This window comes from Prionailurus bengalensis, chromosome A1, assembly GCF_016509475.1.
Source record: "Prionailurus bengalensis isolate Pbe53 chromosome A1, Fcat_Pben_1.1_paternal_pri, whole genome shotgun sequence".
In the NCBI taxonomy this organism is placed as follows: Eukaryota; Metazoa; Chordata; class Mammalia; order Carnivora; family Felidae; genus Prionailurus; species Prionailurus bengalensis.
This window is the reverse complement of record NC_057343.1, coordinates 215369611-215390107: the sequence shown is the minus strand read 5'-3', so window position 1 is coordinate 215390107 and position 20497 is coordinate 215369611. Positions and strand designations below refer to the sequence as shown.

The 20497-nt window shown below is 38.3% G+C and overlaps 1 protein-coding gene across 13 annotated transcripts in view; it reads right to left on the bottom strand.

The window, feature by feature from the left end:
* DROSHA (drosha ribonuclease III) overlaps positions 1-20497 on the bottom strand; it is a 126467-nt gene that overhangs the window by 39260 nt on the left and 66710 nt on the right. For all 13 annotated transcript variants that reach the window (XM_043600545.1, XM_043600584.1, XM_043600633.1 and 10 more), the window contains 3 exons: positions 11016-11123; positions 10365-10503; positions 9969-10029 (listed from right to left, as the gene is read on the bottom strand). In XM_043600545.1, coding sequence (XP_043456480.1) covers positions 9969-10029; positions 10365-10503; positions 11016-11123 — 308 coding nt within the window. The remainder of the gene's footprint in view (positions 1-9968; positions 10030-10364; positions 10504-11015; positions 11124-20497) is intronic.

Genomic DNA, 20497 nt, shown 5'->3' with positions numbered 1-20497 from the left:
CAAAAAAGGATCTCAGGACTGAGCCCAGGGAAGGGCCACACTTGAGGTCAAGCAGAAGAAAAACCAGCAAAGGAGAGGGGACTGGTTGGGGAGGTGGGCGGAAAAGGAGGCCAGTGTTATCCCTCAGCAAACAAGAAGAAGCGTCAAGAAAGAAACGGATCCAGGTAAGATGCAAAGACAGCATGGATGTGATGCTGAGGACACTGTTAAAGCCACTGGAGTGGGGGGCGGGGGGGAGCATCTCTGTGAAACAGAAAAGACAAACCCGGTTCTGATTAGAGTAGGCTGCAAACTAACGTGTGTTTGAAGCCTCTTATGGGAAGAACCCGGGTTCCTGTTTCAGGGCTAGCGGCAGACACAGAAACTATGGGTCTGGAGGATTATAACAGAAGGAAGCCAGGAAGGATGGTGACAACAGTGACAGGGAAAGGAGAGCACACCAAATCCCTGGGACCTGAGCAATGAAGGGGACAGACCTGGGCCTGGGCAGGATCTCACCTCCCTAACTCCAGGGTTCTCCTCATCTTCTGATACTGACCCTCATCTTCTTCAAAAATTCAATAGCTGACTATCAAGTCCAAACCTGCCTGGTTTTCAAGGCGATTCTTTATCTAGTCCCACAGTAACCACCTGTTTCATCTACTTTCAACAGCAATTCATGACTCTAAGTTGACCAGACACACCACTGCTTCTCCCTTCCATGTTACCCCTCCCAAATCCTGCTTGTTCTTAATGTCAGCTGGGGGCCTGCCCGAATCACTGGAGCTCCCGGGAGCACCCCTAGCCCCACGTGACTTAAGCATTTATCACTCAATTTATAACAAAATTATATATTATCTTTTATTGTTCACTGCCTCATGTATGCCTGTTGAGTTTCCTTATTTACTGTTTATTTATTTTTTGAGAGAGAGTGGGAGTGCAAGTACCTGAGCATGAGCAGGGGAGAGGGGCAGAGAAAATGGGGGGGGGGGGGGAGGGAGAAAGGATCTTAAGCAGGCTCCACGTCCAGTGTGGAGTCCAACACGGGGCTCGATCTCACAACCATGAGATCATGACCTGAACCAAAATCAAGAGTCACACACTTAACTGACTGAGCCACCCAGGCACCCCTAGTTCCCATACTTAAAATCACCCTATAGTTTCCATACATGTGGAAAATTTTTTAAGATAGTTATTTATAAATTAAATGACTCCTGGCTACCAAATCATCTACTTGGTAACTTGAGTTCAATTTTATATTATCTCACATATCTCATAATTTAATTCTTCCACCCTACCATGCCTCCACATTTTTTTTCATTCCTCCACATTTTAGAATTTTAAAGGAAAAATAAACATAATAGGAGAAAACTAGAAAGATATGAGCAACAAAGATATGATTCTGAACTTTCATTTCAATATGTCCTTTATTTATGTGAAAAGGGCATTCTGGAAAGCAGTTAATAGTCAATAATGGAAAATGCAGGGGGAAAAAGTAAACAATTTATAGCTATGATGAAGAATTCATAATCTAACAGCTTACAGAAAGAGAAGAGAAAGAAAGAAAAGGAAAAGAAAAAAAGCCCTCAAACATATTTTCCTCAGTCTTACCTACTTTGTATTAGATTTTAGAAGACTTTGTTGCTAATCCATTAGCCAAGAATAAGTAAACATTATATTTTAAAAGTATGTTTTAAAAGCTACTTGATACTGTGATTTTGTTTTCCAAATAAACCAAAACTCCAAAAGTGTCTGTCCTCGTTCATAGCGCATCAAGGAGTAGAGGCCCTAGTTAACATGGTAACTAGGCCTAAGACCTCTTGCTAACTTAGTTTCATGAAACCTAATAAACTGTTCTCCTGAGAGATGATGGGAACAGCAAAAAGAAATGTTGAGTTTTTATAAAGAAAGAAATTAGTATTACCCTATTCTCTTCCAAAAGTCAGTAAAATGAGAATAGCATTTTCTGTGGTGGAGACTATTTTTTTTGCCAATAGTTCAAAGCACTGTACAGAAAATCTGCTTAACATGGAAAGTAAGAAACCACACCTGGGGTGCGGACAAACCATATTTGGATTGTCTTATGCTTTATTAAACAGTGAGACATCTAGGAAAAAAATAAGACATCTGGTCAAAGAATAATAGCTGCTTTTGAGTCATATACTATTTGAATGAAGTCATATTGGCATAAATTTTACTTTAATTTGTTTTATAAACTTTCAGGACAAGAACTATGTCTAGGATTTTAATAACCACAAAGTTAGACTATTATTATTTAATGTGTTAAAAATACAAGGTCACAGTTTCAAACAGGTTTATTCAATAGTGAGTCTGCCATCTACTAAATAATTTGCCCATATCCAGCGTATGTTTTTCTGTGTCTACACTCTGACTAAATGCTGGCCGTGAGTCACAAACAAAAATGGGGATTAAATACCACTTCAGTTCATTATAGTAACGGACAATTCCTAATTCAACGGTTTATCTAGAAAAAAATGGACACGTCGAGCTGCTAGTCACTTGACTGCAGAGGCCAAGCTTTTGTTCCTTCTTCTATTGTTTCTACACTCTTTAATCACCCTCTTTATAAATGCTAACTAGTTCCAAGAGGAGATGTTTACTGAGCAATAAACACTCCATTTGTTTTTGAGAACTGAATCAGCAAAGGCATTATGAAATCTAGACTAAGTATATCATTTATACAGCACATTTGGCCTGAGGAATTCAAAGCACTTTATAAAACATAACGGTCTCCCTGTAACAGTAATTCCTTTAAGGTGTCATTTACTTCATGGAAAACCATCTTGGGATGGGCCAAGTCCAAGGGTGACTACTACAGTAACAGTATGGACATTTTCTCACCTTTGCATTTCAGGCCTTAACCAGTGACAGGTAAAGTGAAGCTAAGAAGGGGTGCTAGAGATCAGCTGAACCTTCCACCCAATTCAGGAATTCTATTCATTACATCTGTCTGGACACTTAGGGAGTAGGGAGGTCAGAGAGCTACTAGATCTGAGACAACTGGACATAGGGATCCCAGGATAAGCATCTCTGGGATTTTACTTGAAATATTTAAGACAGCAAATCTACTCAGTAGAATTCACATATACTCAAGCATGTTTTACTGTCTTTAATGCGAGATACTTAGGTATAATTGATTGAAACTTTTTAACTACCACCACTTCTTTAAACACAGAGACATTAATAAATAGTCCATACCTGTCTCTACAAATCAAAAACAAAATAAAACAAGGCAGCTCATTTTTATTTTTGAGAGAACGTAAACAGCGGGAGGGACAGAGCGGGAGAGAGGGATAGAGGATCTGAAGCGGGCTCTGCATGAACACCAGCGAGCCCAACGTGGGGGTTGAGCTCACGAACCAAACCGTGAGATCATGACCTGAGCCAGTCAGACACTCAACCAACTTAGCCACCCAGGGCCCCATGGCAGCTTATTTTTCTATTAACAGTCTTCTCGCCCCTCTTTCCTAAAGGTCTTACTGATAATATATGGATTACTTGAATGCCACCTGAAGTTTAATCTTTCAGAGACCCTTTCTGTGGTAACATTTCATTGCAATCTACAGAAGTTAAATATAATCATACAACTGAGATTTATGTGGTTAAACAGTGACACTTCAAAAATTAAGGGTGGCATATTCACATGAGATGATGCCATCATAAGAGTTAATTATTTTATAGTTTTGATAGGCAGACATATTTTTATTTAAGTCTTCATGCCTTTTTGTAAATCTTAGCCGGTGTCAAATCAGGTTATATAAGATACTAACCTGCCATTTAAACCTCTACTGATGGCTCTGACCATGACCCTTAACATCAAGTTTCCCTACTTCTAGGGAAATGTAAACAAGTAAATAACCTGAGAGGAAAGTATTATCACGAATGGCATTCTTTCTTTAATACTTACTTACTGAGCTTCTGCTCTATGCAAGGCACTAGTTGCAAACAAAACAAAACAAAACAAAACAAAAACAAAACAAACCAACAAAGAAAAAGGGTATGACCACAGACCTTCAAAATGCTTACAGTAAAGAAAACAAGCCCATCACACAGAGTTCCAGGGCATTCCAGGGGGAGCTGTACAATGACTGCTGGCGTTTGGGGAAGGGAAAGGGTACACCAGATAGCACAGTAAAGTACCTCAGTCTTACTGGTGTGTAGGTAGCCACAGGGAAAAGAAAGGTGTACCTGGAACACTGGCCTGGGGCCAGATCACAGGTGCTGGGATTGCCAGGTGGGGAGGTTCAGACTTATCCAGTAGGTGATGAGATCTCATTAAAAGCTTTCAAGCAGGTTACAGCTAAAAACTAGAATTGAGACGGGCATCTGGGTGGCTCAGTTAAGTGTCCACCTCTTGATTTCAGCTCAGGTCATGATCTCATGACTCATGAGATCAAGACCCACATCAGGCTCTGTGCTGACAGTGCAGAGCCTGCTTGGGATATTCTCATTCATTGTCTCTCTCTCTCTCTCTCTCTCTCTCTCTCTCTCTCTCTCTCGGGATATTCTCATTCATTTTCTCTCTCTCTCTCTCTCTCTCTTTCCCCTTCCCCTTCTCTCTGCCCCTGCCCCTGCTTGTGTGCATGCTCGCTCTCTCTCTTTCTCTCAAAATAAATAAACAGACATAAAAAAATACTAGAAGTGAGGCTCCAGAAATAGCCAGGGGACTGAATGCAGAGGCAGTATGAGGGCAGAAGTGGCAGAATGTGGTCACTAACTGCAGTGCAGGATAGACAGGGGTGGGAGGAGCGGTTTCCAGGAGGATCAGGAGAAGGATTCGATCAAAAGCCCCTCCTCTCACCCTTCTCTTCTGCCTGTCCTGCTCCTCCACATTCCTATTTCCATTAGTACCTCACTCCTTCTCTTTTTCCTTTCTCAAGTTTGAGGTTCTGAGCAAGCTTGTTTGGGAGGAGATACAACCACTGACACTTGCAATTTGATAGTTTTTTTTTAATTAATTTATTTGTTTTGAAAGAGAGAGAGAGAGAGAGAAAATGAGTAGGGAAGGAACAGAGAGAGGGAGAGAGATCCCAAGCCGGCTCTGCACTGACAGCCTAACACAGGGCTCGAACCCACAAACTGTGAGATCATGACCTGAGCTGAAACCAAGAGTCAGACACTTAACTGACTGAAGCACCCAGGTGCCCCGACAGGGTTTACTTTAAAGATACACAAACACTTCCAAGGAGCAGGGACAACTGCATCCCGTTTTAAAATAGCAAACTAAGAAATAAAAGGAGAGGGCAAATCATTTCAAGTGAACTCAATTATTCAAGTGCATAATATAAAACTGACCTATAATCCCTAAACAACCACCAGAGCTATCCTCAGCCCCACAGCAGACTATGTATATTTTGTTTTGACCTTGAGTGAAGCACTTAGCAGAGTATCTTTTACATTAAGTTATTTATCTTCATAGCACTCTTACCCCACCTAAGGTAGTCACACCTTCTGGTGAGTGGGGGCTTTGTCTCACTTGCCTTTAAATCCTCCAAAATACCTACAAATTACCTCAAACTCAAAAGGTACTAGATAAACGTCTGTTGGATTAAACATGTATGAAGAGCCATGCACAGCGGAGACTGCTGGACAACCACAGTCCAGCCGTAGCAGACACTGCCACCAAAGAAGCGAGGAGGCTCTTACTGAACAGAAACCTGGGGTCAACCCCACATCAGCAATAAGCAATAATCAGGAGGCTCTCGACACAAGCAGCAAAGGACACATGATATCTGTTTATTCTCTATCATTTTCAACATGGTTGAGTTCAAAATGAACGCGGTTTCTCAGATATCATTCCTTCTGCCACGGAAAGAAAGCCCTGTTCTTTGTGACGGAAAAAAGAAAACAAATCGTGAGGTCTGAACAACGCTATCAGAGACAATTTACGTACCAACAACTATGGTTGGGGTAGATGAGACAAAGATAATTTAAGCTCATGCTTTCATCAGTGTAAAGTACATGTGTAGGGCATGTGTAGCCTTGCCTTTTTCAAAGGGGCCGCAGGGAACTCAGGGTTCCACTTATTAAAACACAGAACTGGTCATCTGGAGACTCTACAATATAGCAGGGTAAAAGGAAACCATGGCCACACTGTCCCTGAGGGTGTGATTAAGGGCTCTTTTAATTAGACAGCTCTTTTCTGATCTTAGGCTCTCACAGAATACCATAGTAAGGCGTATGATCATCTTCAAACGAAAATTTTAAAGTTTCATCCTGCCTTTCTTTTCACCTCTTGATTGAAGAGGAAGACAGTATGGTCTATGATAATTTCAAAAGAGAGCAACTCAAGGCAAGCCAATTTAAAAAGAAAAGTGACAGATGAAGAAAGAGGTAGAAAAGGAAGTTATGCTAGCTATGGCTGGCCATGCTCTTGGCTGTGGAAGCCAGTTATGAGCTGCAGCAATGGTCAACCCTGTCACTTCTATCCCGGCTCTACCCACCTTTAATCCATTTAAGTCTGGATCAAGAGGGATAAGCCTGGCTATTTAACTTCTCAACTGTCCATTTTTAAAAGAAATCTGCCCTCTAGCAATCTCTATTGGCTTTCAGAGTATAACCCACTGTGTTTTACAAAGATAAGCTTCCTGAGGGCAACATCAGAGACTCTTCAGCCATTAGGCAATTGCCTCCATTAGTTTTCCAGGGGTGTTAATGAGTTTAGACCCAGTCCACTTCCTTTCCAGATTCTTCAGGGGCTTAAGGCCACACAAAATTAAGAATGTTAATATATGAGAGTATCTCTTAAAATCAAGAAAGACAATAATGAGAATTAACATATAAAAATTGCCAATCCATTATATAAGGCCAGTATTATCCTAATAATAAAACCAGACATCACAGAAAAGGAAAACTACAGACCAATAACTCTTATGACTATAGACATAAAAATCCCCAACAATACTAGTAGACTAAATTTGTAGCATATAAAAAGGATTATACATCATAATCAAGTGAGATATATCCCAGGAAAGCAAGGTTGGTTCAACATCAATGAACACAATATACCACATGAATAGAATAAATGAAATAAAAAAAAAATCATCTCAATAGCAAAAAAATAAATGAATAAAAAACAAAAAGAACATTTGACAAAATTCTACATACTTTCGTAATAAAAACATTCAGCAAACTAGGAACAGAAAGAAATTTCCTCAGCCTGATTAAAAGACATCTACAGGGGCGCCTGTGTGGCTCAGTCAGTTGAGCATCCGACTTTGGCTCAGGTCATGATCTCACAGCTCATGAGTTCAAGCCCTGCGTCAGGCTCTGTGCTGACAGCTTGGAGGCTGGAGCCTGCTTCCGATTCTGTGTCTCCCTCTCTCTCTGTCCCTCCCCCACTCATGCTCTGTCTCTCTCTCTCAAAAATAAATAGACATTAAAAAAAAAAAAAAAAGACATCTGCAAAAAACCCACAGCTAACATCAGACTCAACAGTAAAAAAATGCTTTCACCTAAAGATTTTAGGAAGAAGACAAGGACCCACTCTTACCACTTCTATTCAGCACTATACTGGAAGCTCTAGCCAGGGCAACTATGTTTAAAGAATGAAATAAAAGGCATCCAAAGTGGAACGGAAAAACTAAAACCATCTCTACTTGTAGGTGATATGATCATATACACAAAAAAATACTACACAATCCACTAAAAAACTATTATAGCTAACAAAGGAGCTCATCAAGGTTGCAAGATACAACATCAATATACAAAAACTGATTCTATTTGTCTACAACGGCAATGAACAATCCAAAAATGAAATTAAGAAAACAATTCCATATATAATAGCATCAAAAAGAATAAAATACTTAGGAATAAATTTAACAAAAGACAAAATGTACTCTTAAAACTATAATATAAATTAAATTAATTAAAGATGACTTAATTAGGGGGCACCTGGGTGGCTTGTTGGTTAAATGTCCAACTCTTGATCTCAGTTCAGGTCATACTCTCATGGTTCATTGAGATCAAGCCCCTTGTCAGGCTCCGCGCTCGCTGATAGCGTGGAGCCTGTCTGGGATTCTCTCTCTTCTCTCTCTCTGTCCCTCCCCCCGCTCACTGTGTCGCTCAAAATAAACAAATATTATAAAAATAAATAAATAAAAACACAATAATATTAGTATTTAAAAAAAAACATGACTTGGGGTGCTTGGGTGGCTCAATCAGTTAAGCATTCAACTCTTGATTTTGGCTCTGGTCATGATCTCACAGTTGGTGAGTTCAATCCCCACGTCGGACTCTGCACTGCACAGGATTCTCTTTCTCTGCCCCTCCCCCATTCTCTCTCTCTCTCTCTCTTTCTCTCTCTCAAAATAAATAAACTTTACAAAATAAAAAAAAAATTTTTATAATGTTTAGGGATCAGAACTTAATATTAAGATGGTAATCATTCACAAACTGATCTACAGATTCAATACAATCACTACCAAAATCCTAGCTGGCTTCTTTGCAAAAATTGATAAGCTAATCCAAAATTTCATGTGGAAATGTAATGGGTCTGGGATAGCCAAAACAAACTTGAAAGAAGAAGAAGAGGAAAAAAAAGTTGGAGATCTTGCATTTCTTATTTTCAAAACTTACTATAAAGTTAGTTATCAAGACAGTGTGGTACCAGCATAAGGACAGACATAAAGATCAACAGAATAGAACTGAGAGTCCAAAAAGAATCCTCACATATACCATCAATTAATTATCAACAAGGGTGTCAAGACAATTTAGTGGAGAAAGATTAGCATTTTCAACAAATGATGCTGGCACAACTGGATATCCGCATCAAAAGACTGCAGCTGGACCCCTACACCACGCCACACACAAAAATTAACTCTAAAATAGACCAAAGATCTAAATGTAAGAGAAAAAAACTATACAACTCTTAAAAGAAAAAAGATGTAAATCTCTGTGACTCCATATTAGGCAGTCGCTTCTTAGACATGACACCAAAAGTATAAGCAACACAAGAAGTAACAGAAAAATTGGACTTCATCAAAACTTTTCTTTGAAGGACATCTTCAAAAGAATGAAGAAACAATCCTTAGAATGAGAAAAAATTTTTGCAAATTTGCATCTGATGAGACTTATATCTGGAATATATGAAAATGATTCTAAATCAATAACTTAAAATAACCCAATTAAACACAGGAAAAGGTTCCCAACAGATAGTTCTCTTAGGTAAGATATACAAATGGCCAATTAAGCACATGAAAAGATACACAACATCATTAGCCATCAGGGAAATACAAACAAAACCACAAATGAGGTAATACTTCCTACCTACTAAGATGGCTAGATTCACAAATGTTGGGAAAGATGTGAAGAAATCAGAACCTACTATATACTGCTTCTGAGAATATAAAATAATGTAGCCACTTTGGAAAACAGTCTGGCAGTTACTTAAAAGGTTAAACAAAGTTACCATATGACCCAGAAATTCCACTCCTAGGTATATACCCAAGAAAATCAAATATATATCCACACAAAAACCTGTACACAAATATTCACAGCAATATCACTCATAATTGCCAAAAAGTGGAAACAACCCAAACACCCATCAACGATAAATAAAACATGACATACCCACACCATGGAGTATCACTTGACAATAAAATGAAACAAAGCACTAACACATACTATAACATGAATAAATCTTGAAAACATTGTGCTAAGTAAAAGAGGCCAGTCACAAAGGACCACATTGTATGATACCATTTACATGAAATGTTCAGAATAGGCAAATCCATAGAGATTGGAAGCAGACTGAAAGCAAAATATGGTTGCCTAGGGATGGGCAAGCTGAGGGGAAACAGGAAGTATGGGGTTTCTTTTTGGGGTGCTGAAAACATTCTAAAATTAAGTAGTGTTGCACCATTGTGTAAACATTCTAAAAACCGCTGAATTGTATACTTTAAATGGGTGAATTATATGGTATGTGAATTATATCTCAATAAGGCTGTTATTAAGAAAAGTTACTTTACCTTGAGGGAGTTGGATCATCTTGTCCAAGACGTGACATAATATTTATTAAGGTGTTAATTCCTATTAAAAAAATACACAAATAAATACTGTTAGAAGCATTCTAGGATCATGATATGACAGATAGATAATTATCTATTTTACCCCAATTTGATTTCAAAAGGTTTAATATCTGCATGTCTACAAGTGTGATCAACTAAAGTTACTTGAAGCACTTGAAAGGGAGCAACAAATTTTTCTAAAAATTTTATCCATCGTTATAATAATGCTCAAAGTGAATGCTGTTATATATGGGTCATAAAGCAGTAAGGAATGAGAGTATAAAACAGTCATATCATGAGGATTTAGTTTACAATAGAGAACACAGGCCAAAATACAATGGTAGAATCCAAACATACCTTTTTTCCGCATGTGCATGTGATGAACTTTTCTATCTCCATACTTGGGCTGCCGAATTCCACAGTTAGATAAAGAATTCCTGGCATGATCAGGATTCATTCCAAAATTTAAGTGATGACTTGGATGAGTCATGGCCAGCTAAAATTTCAATGAAATAAATTTAGTTTAACTCAGAAGTGCCATCTTTATACCATTTCAAATGAAACAGGAAAGAGATCTATGTATCCAGTCAAATTTTAAGCCCTCATCTTTCCATCTTCTCTCTTCCAGTGTCAGAGCTTATACCAGAGCTCTAGTACAAGTCCTCTTCTGAAAAGAAACCTAAAAATCCACATCTTTCAAAGGAGAACTAGGATAGTCATCACCTGAAAAGAAGAGCCATAGAGAAGGGAAGGCTGAAAGAAGGGACTCAGGTTTGACAGGCAAATTTTAGCCTGTTTCTTTAAAGACAGTGTCAAAAAAAAACAAAAAAAAAAAAAGGTGAGAAAAAGCGTTTAAAAGTGGCAACCAGAGACCAGAGTAATGGAGAGCTATGTTTCTAAACGTCCTCATTATCTCCCAGAACGGAGAATCTCAATGTTCCATTTGTAACCTGCAAGATGAATTACCCCTATTTTGTCATTATGAATGTACAGGAGAGTAATTCTTACCTGTAACAGACAACGATCTTGGAAAGTATATCCTATTAATTTGTCCAGATGCATTAGGCATTGGTGGTAGCGGATATGATGGGTCAAAACAGGCAACATCATTGCATGCTAGGAAAGAAAATTTCAATATGTTTAACTCTATAAAAACTTCTAAAAATGCTTCAAACAAGAACCATTTTCCATCCCAGATTGCATCTTTGCGAATCCCATATGAGGGGTGGTGGACTATAGTTACGAAGGGTGTAGTCTCAGGAATCACAGTGCCCCGGTCTGATTCCTGCTGTCACTCATTAATTGTGGGACTTGACAGGGGAGTTATTTAACCTCCCTCTCTCAGTTTTCTCACCTACCGAATGGGAATAATCAGTATAGCTACTTTTTTTTTTTTTGCCGGGGGGGGGGGGGTGGTGGTGGTTAAAAGGATGAAATGAGCAATACAAAAAAATGCTCAGCACAAGGCCTCTCAGCCTCACTCAGGTAGGAGTAACCCGGCCTCAACAGGATACAGCAGGGTAATCTCAGCAAGTCATCAGAATTTCTGGGCCTCCTGCCTTTAATTCCAAGAGAATGGATTAGGACTTACAAATTCTGAAACTTTGTCAAGGTCAAGACTTTTTTGAGAATCTAAGGAAAATGACTGCTTCCCCAGAAAAATGCCTATGTGCATAAACACGTAAAAAAAAGGTATGCAATTTTAATGGGTTCACAGACCCCTAAAAGCCTATCACTATCCTCCAGGTAAGAACTTCTCAGCCAGATGATCTCAAAGGGCCATTCTAGGTTTAATACTTAATGATCTAATAATCTGAGGATGACTTTTATAAAACCACCAATACAGGTAAGTCACCTGAGGACATGGAACTTTTACTTTGGTTTCAATCACTTCTCATTTGGCTAAAGATGCCTTATTGGGAAATAATTTCATAAAAGGCATAGCCTTCTCTTTTTCTTAATAATATTTCCCTAGAACTTGAGAGAAAGGAGTCATTCTTATTCATCTTATTCATCAGAACCTAGAGGATGGGCACAGCCCACAGAATGACTGACATCCGCTTTATATCATTTTACTCTTTGAAGTATTTTCAGATGGCATTGTTTAAAAATACATGAAAATGGATTTGCTTGAAAATGCAGAAATCAGTCTCCTGTATTATTAACTTATAAGGAAAGATCAATGCTCCCAATTAGGAACTCCAATCAACAGGAAGTCCTTTTTTCCATTTCAATTCAATAAATACATATTGAGCACCTCCATGTGCAAGGATTACTAGGGTTGTGGAAGAGAAAAAAGATAGACACTCTCTGCCCTCAAGGGCTTCCCAGAGATATGCCATTATGATCAGAAGTATTGGCATTTCCTCCATGTTGTTCTGTTTAAGTGCTGCATTAAAGAACATTGTAATAGGGAAACAAAATTGTGACCAATGTCTGGTATCACTTTTCAGGCATTTAAATTGCAGAAAGCTCAAGGGAGTTGATGCTAAAAACTCAAGGTAGAAGGGTCATGAAGACTACACAGTGCAACTATCTTCTTTAAGTATAAACTCAAACTGATGAATTATTTTTTTAATACCTCCAGTAAGAGATCATCCCCTGTCAAGAAAATGACACCCTCTGCAGGGTATTATGCTAACTGAAATAAATCACTCAGAGAAAGACAAATACCATATGATCTCACTTCTATATGGAATCTAAAAAAACCAAAACAAAACAAACAAAAAAAACCCAAAACGAACAAATGAAATTAGTACAGAGAACACCCTGGTGGTTGCCAGAGGGAAAGGGGGTGGAGGATGGGTGAAAGATTAAAAGGTATAAACTTTCAGTTATAAATACATAAGTCACAGAGATGAAAAGTACAGTATTGGGAATACAGTCGATAATGTTGTAATAACATATGATGACAGATCATGACTACACTTATCACAGTGAGCACTATGTAATATATAGAACTGTTCAATCACCATGTTGTGCAGCTAAAACTAACATAACATTGTATGTCAACTATACTTAATAAAGAAAATGCTGGGTCAGAATGGACTTGGGTGGCTCAGTCAGATGAGCATTCGACTCTCTACCTTGGCTCAGGTCATGATCTCACGGTTCATGAGTTCAAGTCCCGCATTGGGCTCTGTGCTGATAGCACAGAGCCTGCTTGGATTTCTCTTTCTCTTTCTTTCTTTCTCTCTCTCTCTCTCTCTCTCCCTCTCCCTCCCTCTCCCTCCCTCTCTCTATGCCCTTCCCCTGCTTGTGCTCTCTCTCTCTCTCTCTCAAAATAAACAAATAAACTTTAAAAAAAATTAAAAACAATAAAAAATAATTTTTTAAATACTTACTTATTTTGAGAGAGAGAGAGAGAGAGAGAGAGAGAGAGAGAGCGCGCAATGGAAGAGCAGGGGAGGGGTAGAGAGAGACTCGGGAGAGAATCCGAAGCAGGTTCCAAGCTGTTGGCACAGAGCCCAAAGCGGAGCTTCTTGGTCTCATGACCATGAGATCATGACCAGAGCCAATATCAAGAGTCAGTCGCTCAACCGACTGAGCCACCAAGGCACTCTAATAAAAAATTCTTTAAAAAGGAAAGAACACCCTCTTTAGAGTACTCTGGTGATTAGAAAGTTATTATCAACATTTAATCTAAATCTATCTCTTGGAGGTTTATCCCTTGAAACCTAGTTATACCCCTGGGGACAAAAAAACAAAAAACAAAAAACAAAAAACATTTAATGGTAATGTCTCCACATCTTTTCTTCATTAACCTAAGTGTTATTTCCTTTAACCTTTACTCATGTCAAACAGCTCTGATTCCTTTCACTACTTCCTCTAAACTTGCTCCAAATAATACTAGTTTATCTTTACAGATATGAGTGTTTCTTGTGAATATCACTAAAAGCTATATATGACCCATGCCCATCTTGTAACCTAGACAACAAAGTCTCAACATTATGTATAAGACTGTTAAAATCTCTAGCTCAGTTGTTTTTTTTTTTTTTTTTTTTCATTTTACTTATTTTAGAGGGAGTGAGCAAGCATGAGCAGGGGAAAGGGGCAGAGGGAGAAAGAGAAAGAATCTTAAGCAGGCTCCACACTCAGCACAGAGCCTGACGGGGGGCTCAATCTCACAACCCTGGGATCATGACCCAGGGCAAAAGCAAGAGTTGGATATTCAACCGACTGACCCACCTAGGTGCCCTTTTTTATATTATCAATCTTTGTGGGGCACCTGGGGGGCTCAGTTGGTTAAGCATTCATGACTTCAGCTCAGGTCATGATCTCATGGTCTGTGGGTTCAAGCCCCACATCAGGCTCTGTGCTGACAGCTCACAGCCCAGAGCCTGCTTGGGATTCTGTGTCTTCCTCGCTCTCTGCTCCTCCCCTGCTTACACTCTGTCTCCATCTCTCTCAAAAATAAACATTTTTAAAAAATAAAAAAAATAAAACTGTGACCAAAACTGGAGAGGGCTCTGCAGATTCCAATCTACCAGGTGAGTACAAGAGGACAGTGTAAAGGGCCATAGCAGCTAAGGCCCTATAAATACTCAAAATTAAAAACTGAAGTTCCCTTCGAGGATAAAGTCCCATGGTGAAGCAAGTACGGAGAGTAAAAGGCACATTTAAGCAAGAGAGGAAGAATAAAGGGCAAAAGAAAGAGAAAGTCCAGATAAAAGTAGGGGAGGAAAGCAGAGAGGGCAGGTCTCAGATATTATGAAGCCATGTCTTTTATCACTTTGCACAAGCAGCAGGAGGGGCTCTTTAACCGTGAAAAGTTAATCTGACTTCTACCTCCCTCCTAAAAGTATGAGAAAATATTTCACTTACTTATCTAACATTATTTAACTTGAAGAGCAATACAAAATCATGATCATACCCCATCCAAGGATTTTATCAGAAAATGGAAAGAACAGAATAAGATTCCTCAGATAATTAAAAAATAAAGCCAGAAAAACATGCCAACAAAACAGATGAAAGCCGTAACCTAACATTTCAAAATAAGATAAACAAAATTAAGAAAACAAAGGAAGCTATTAAAAAAAAAACCCTACAAATAAGTATTACATTTACATTAATTCGGAAATGAAATGACTGGAGGAAAGGAAGATTTGAAAAAAAGTGACAAACCTCAGAGAAAAGACACAAAAGGAAAAAATCATTTTAAGAATACAGACGAAAGAGAATGAACAGCAAATTAACCAATGGATAGTGCCTTTGAGAAATAAAAGATGGAAAAAGGCAAAATTTTAGAGAAATAAAAAAATCAAAAAGAAATGAAGGATTCAAAAGAAAATGATACAGAAGATAAACAAAGAAGGTACAAAGTGCATATAACATGAATCCTTAAAGAAAATCAATACAACAGGACAGAATAATGAAATGTGTAATTCAAGAAAACATTTGAGATAAAAGACAACTTGAAAGTATATACTGAAGGGTACACAGCATATCTGAAAAAATTAACCAAAAAAGCTGAGACATATTCTAGTATGGCTATTATTAGTTTTTAAAGGAAAAAAATCCTTTAGGCACTGGGACAAAAGGGCCAAGTCACTTATAAAATTCATATTATCACACTTTTGACAACAGAGCTACATGCCAGATAACAAAGAGAACATATTTAAGATGTTAAAAAAAGAAAACGTAACTCACAAATTTTAAATCTAGTTTAAGTGGCCTTTATATTTAAAGACAAAGGGTTAGGAACATGCAGGACCTTAAGGATAATTGTTTCAATAAGCCCTTCTTAAGGAATCTGCCAGAAAGGAGCTCAGACAATCAAAACAAGGGGGATAGACACTGCCATATAAACTAGCAATTACCTTCAAATATATTTTTAACTACAGATAATCAATAAGTGAGTCAACATTATAGAAAATGCCTAATACTCTAACAGATTACTACAACTATCAGAAAATGAGGGGAGAACGTGAAGTCCATGAAGAGTAGGGATGAGGCTGCTGTGTGTCCAATAAATACTAACTTGCAGCAAAGGATAATCACTTGAGGGCATCAGAGTGGCTCAATTGGGCATTCGACTTCAGCTCAGGTCATGTGCTCAGTTTGTGAGTTCAAGCCCCATGTTGGGCTCTGGGCTGACAGCTCAGAGCCTAGAGACTGCTTTGGATTCTGTCTCCCTCTCTCTCTGCCCCTCCCCTGCTCGTGCTCACTCTCTCTCTCTCTGAAAAATAAATAAACATTTTTAAAAAAGGATAATCACTTCAAATTAGGTGCTGGATGAGAGAGAGAAGCACAAGAAATAATAATCATTTATTTTCAATAATGGGCAATAGGACACACATAGGAGGGGAGGGAGAAGTTTCATTAGACTACAAAGGTGTTAATAAAAAGATAACCATTCATACAGAATTATGAAACTTCCCGAATACAAAGAGATGTAAAAAGAAAAAAAGAAAAAAAAGAAAAAACAAACAAACAAACAACGAAAATGGAGTTCACAGGGACCACATAACAAAAAACAGTTTGACAGCAGGGAGGCCAAACATACAAAGAATGTATGCGTGCGTGTGCACGCGCGTGTGTCTGTGTTTTCTTATATTAAAGGAAAAAATTAAACCATTTCTAAAAGATGGCTACCCTTAGGGGTGCAGAGTGGCAAGAAAGGAGTAGAGGAAAGAGATACAAGTTAGATTTTTTTTAAAACAGACTTGGCTTTATAAACCTGAGTTTGGAAACATGGAAAATATTTTACAGATTTACAAAACAATACTTTCTAAAAGAAACACTTTAAATCAAAAGTCAAATGAAATAAATGAATCTGTGTACCCAGTTTGTGATATAAGCACAAGTGACTAAACCACAGTAATGTGTGTGCATGCCTTGTGTCATATCTGTAGATAATCACAGATAAAAAGGAATACCCCCAAACAACTGCTTCCCATAATCGGTGCCATTAATATTGTTATCCTGGGACTATTATTAGTGTATTAAAGAAAAATGAGTACTTTTTTTGGTATGAATATCAAATAGTTGATGAGGGAAAGATTCTTTTTTAAAGTATTCTAACTAATAAATGCAGAAAGACAGAATTAAAATATCACTTTGGAAGCTCATAATTCATTAGTGACTAAAAATGCTACACACAAAAGAGAGACCATGGATGGACCCAGAAGGTACTATGCTAAGTGAAATAAGCCAGACAGAGAAAGGCAAAAAACCTTATGACTTACTTACATGTAGAATCTAAAAAACAAAACAAATGAACAAACAACAACAAAAGAGAGAAAGACTCATAAATATAGAAAACAAACTGGAGATTGCCAACAGGAGGGGATTGGGAAAATGGACAAAATAGGTAAAGGGGATTAAGAGTTACAAACTTCCAGTTATAAAATAAATAAGTCACAGAGGTAAAAAGCATACCATAGGGAATATTGTCAATAATACTGTAATACACTTATTGTGGTATTTCATCATGTATACAGTTGCTGAATCACTATGTTGTATACGTGAAACTAATTTAATTTTATGTCCACTATACTTCAATTTTTAAAATAAGGTATACGACTGGGGAGAAATACATTCCAATTCAAAGACTTATTTCTTCAATTAAAAAATGGTCTGATTAAGTCAGATTTCTATGAACAGAATTTACTCTCTAAAAGAACTATTAAATGTTTGGATAATCCACTTACAATTTTTTTTTAATGTTTATTTATTTGTGAGAGAGAAAGAGACAGAGTGTGAGAGGGGGAGGGGCAGAGAGAGAGGGAGACACAGAATCCAGAGCAGGCTCCAGGCTCCAGGCGTCAGCGGTCAGCACAGAGCTCAACGCAGGGCTCAAACTCAAGAACCATGAGATCATGACCTGAGTCAAAGTCAGATGGATGCTTAACTGACTGAGCCACCCAGACACCCTTAAATAATCCACTTACAATAAAAAGAGACAGGGAGAGAGACACCACACTAACACTTAAGAGTAGGTTGCGCAAAAAAATACACTTACAAGTGATCAGTGCCATTCAACAGAACGTCCGATGATGATGAAAATATTCTGCATCTCTGCTGTTATAACAGGCAATAGCAAGATGTGTCTAATAAGGGCTTGAACTGTGGCTAGGACAACTAAGAACTGAATTTTTAATTTCATTTAATTCTAAAAAAAATATTTTCACATTTATTTATTTTTCAGAGACAGAGCACAAGTTGGGGAGGGGCACAAAGAGAGGGAGACACAGAATCCAAAGCAGGCTCCTGGCTCTGAGCTGTCAGCACAGAGCCCAACATGGGGCTCGAATTCACAAACCGTGAGATCATGACCTGAGTCTAAGTCAGACCCTTAACAGATATCCAGGCACCCCTAATTTCATTTAATTCTAATTAATTTAAGTTTATAAACCCATGTGTAGCCAGTAGTATTGTATTAGACAGCAGTTTATAACAATGTATAGGATATACAAGGGAGAGAAGCACATGTTAAATGATACCATAAAGTTACAATCAGCAAAATTCAGATCAGATCAGATCGCAGGAACACTACCATTACTGAACACGAGATTTGAGTTTCTTCAACAACAAAAATTTGCAAGGAAAACAAAGGGAAAATGGAATGAGAACTTAGGGTAAAGAGACTTAAAATACATCAACTCATCACAATGTATGAATCTTGTTTGAATCCCAATTCAAGCAGACTGACACAGGTCTAACAGACAGGAAAACATGAACACTGGCTGGTATTTGATATTACAGAAATGCGGCTGATAACCACTGAGGCCGTGTGAGGACTACATAGAGTTCATTACACTTTTCTCCCTGACCTTTTATATGTCTGAAATTTGTATAATAAAAATATAATTTTAACAGTTCTCTATCAGGCCAGTCAGCCATCAAAGCAAAATCTCCTTTTCTTCCATTACGAGAAGCACAACATCTCCAGTTCAAAAAAATAAAATAAAAAAATAAGTACCTCTCATTGTCCAAAAATTTGTTATCAGTAACTGTGAAGCCATATGCTCTCAGAGGTATAAATCTCCATTTTCTCTCCCAAGTTCAAACTTAGAAAATGATTCCTTCAATGTGTTGTCCAAAACTCTTAATCCCTAGAGATATTTCTTTACACTGTTCAGTCCCCTTGATAAATCATGAAGCGAGAGTATCAGTTATTGTGATCCAGCAAGGCAGCCCTCCATTCCATTCCAGAGTTACTATGGGAAGACAGCACAGCTATTAATGCATCCAAATATAGCCCTGGATGTACCCAGTACAAAGACCAACCACCACAACTCAGCTTGTCTCCCTAGCGCCGACAGCAATTCTCCATGCACCTGTGCCTCCTTAGTTTTCTCAATGAGTTCATCTCCCCAGTTTGGGATAAGCCTTATATGGGCTATATAACCATAATGGTGGCAGATTCCTTGCTTCTTTTTTGATGTCTCTGTTTGTCACATTTATCCATTCTCCATTCTTATGGTTCAGTTTATTGATTCCCATGGACCATCTACCTCCTTACCATAGCAGAGGGTACAGGCACCTACTTCTATAAGATACCAATTCAACCTCAGTGGGCAGAAGCCCACTCTTAAAATACAGATCCTGTAACAACATGCTGCCTTTCTTCCTTTTCTGAGTCCTACTGTTGAATTTTTCAGCCTTGGTTTCAAGTTTTAATTCTTGCTTTTTTTCCTCCCATGTTACCTAGAATTCACTCTAATAAACAGCAACACAGAATAAATCTTTCAATAGTTTGTCTCTAAACACAGTTTCAAGTCTGCATTTAGTTCACATGTAATTATAGGTTACAGGCCCACACCTAGCTTCCCATTCCTCTTCACATTGGTTGGAGCATCAGATAGAATTTTCTAACCTCGTAACAACCCTGTAACTTCTCTGGTGGGAGGTTATACATCTAGAATAAAGGGCTGGTACTTAAGTTTCTCCACCTCAGATGTGTGACAACAGTTTCATCTCAGAGGCAGCAAGATAACATCAAAAGGCTTTTGCCAGCAACCTAGTAGCAATTATTACTTATGAACAGTAGGTTCTACATCAATGTGTTACCAAATAGAGAATCCTTCCCCTGCCCAACCCCTGAAAATTTTAGAGAAGTGGTTTTTTTTCCCTTAAAATTAAGTGTGAGGGGCGCCTGGCTGGCTCAGTCAGTTAAGCATCTGACTTGGGTTTCGGCTCAGGTCATGATCTTGTGGTTCGTGGGTCCAAGCCCTGCATCAGGCTCTGCACTGTCAGGGCAGAGCCTGCTGGGGATTCTCTTTCTCTCCCACTCTCTCTGCCCCTCTTCTGCTTGTGTGCTCTCTGTCTCAAAATAAATAAATAACTTAAAAAAAAATTACGTATGAGTCTACCTATTCACAGGCTTCAGGATTACTCAAAGTATTCAGTGTATAATTTCATTTAACTGCTCTTTCTCAGATTCTTATTCTTCATTACCAAACATACTAAACGCCTTTAGTTTGAATGTTTTAAACTGCATTATTACATGCCACCTGCCATCTGATTTCAGGAACACACACAAAAAG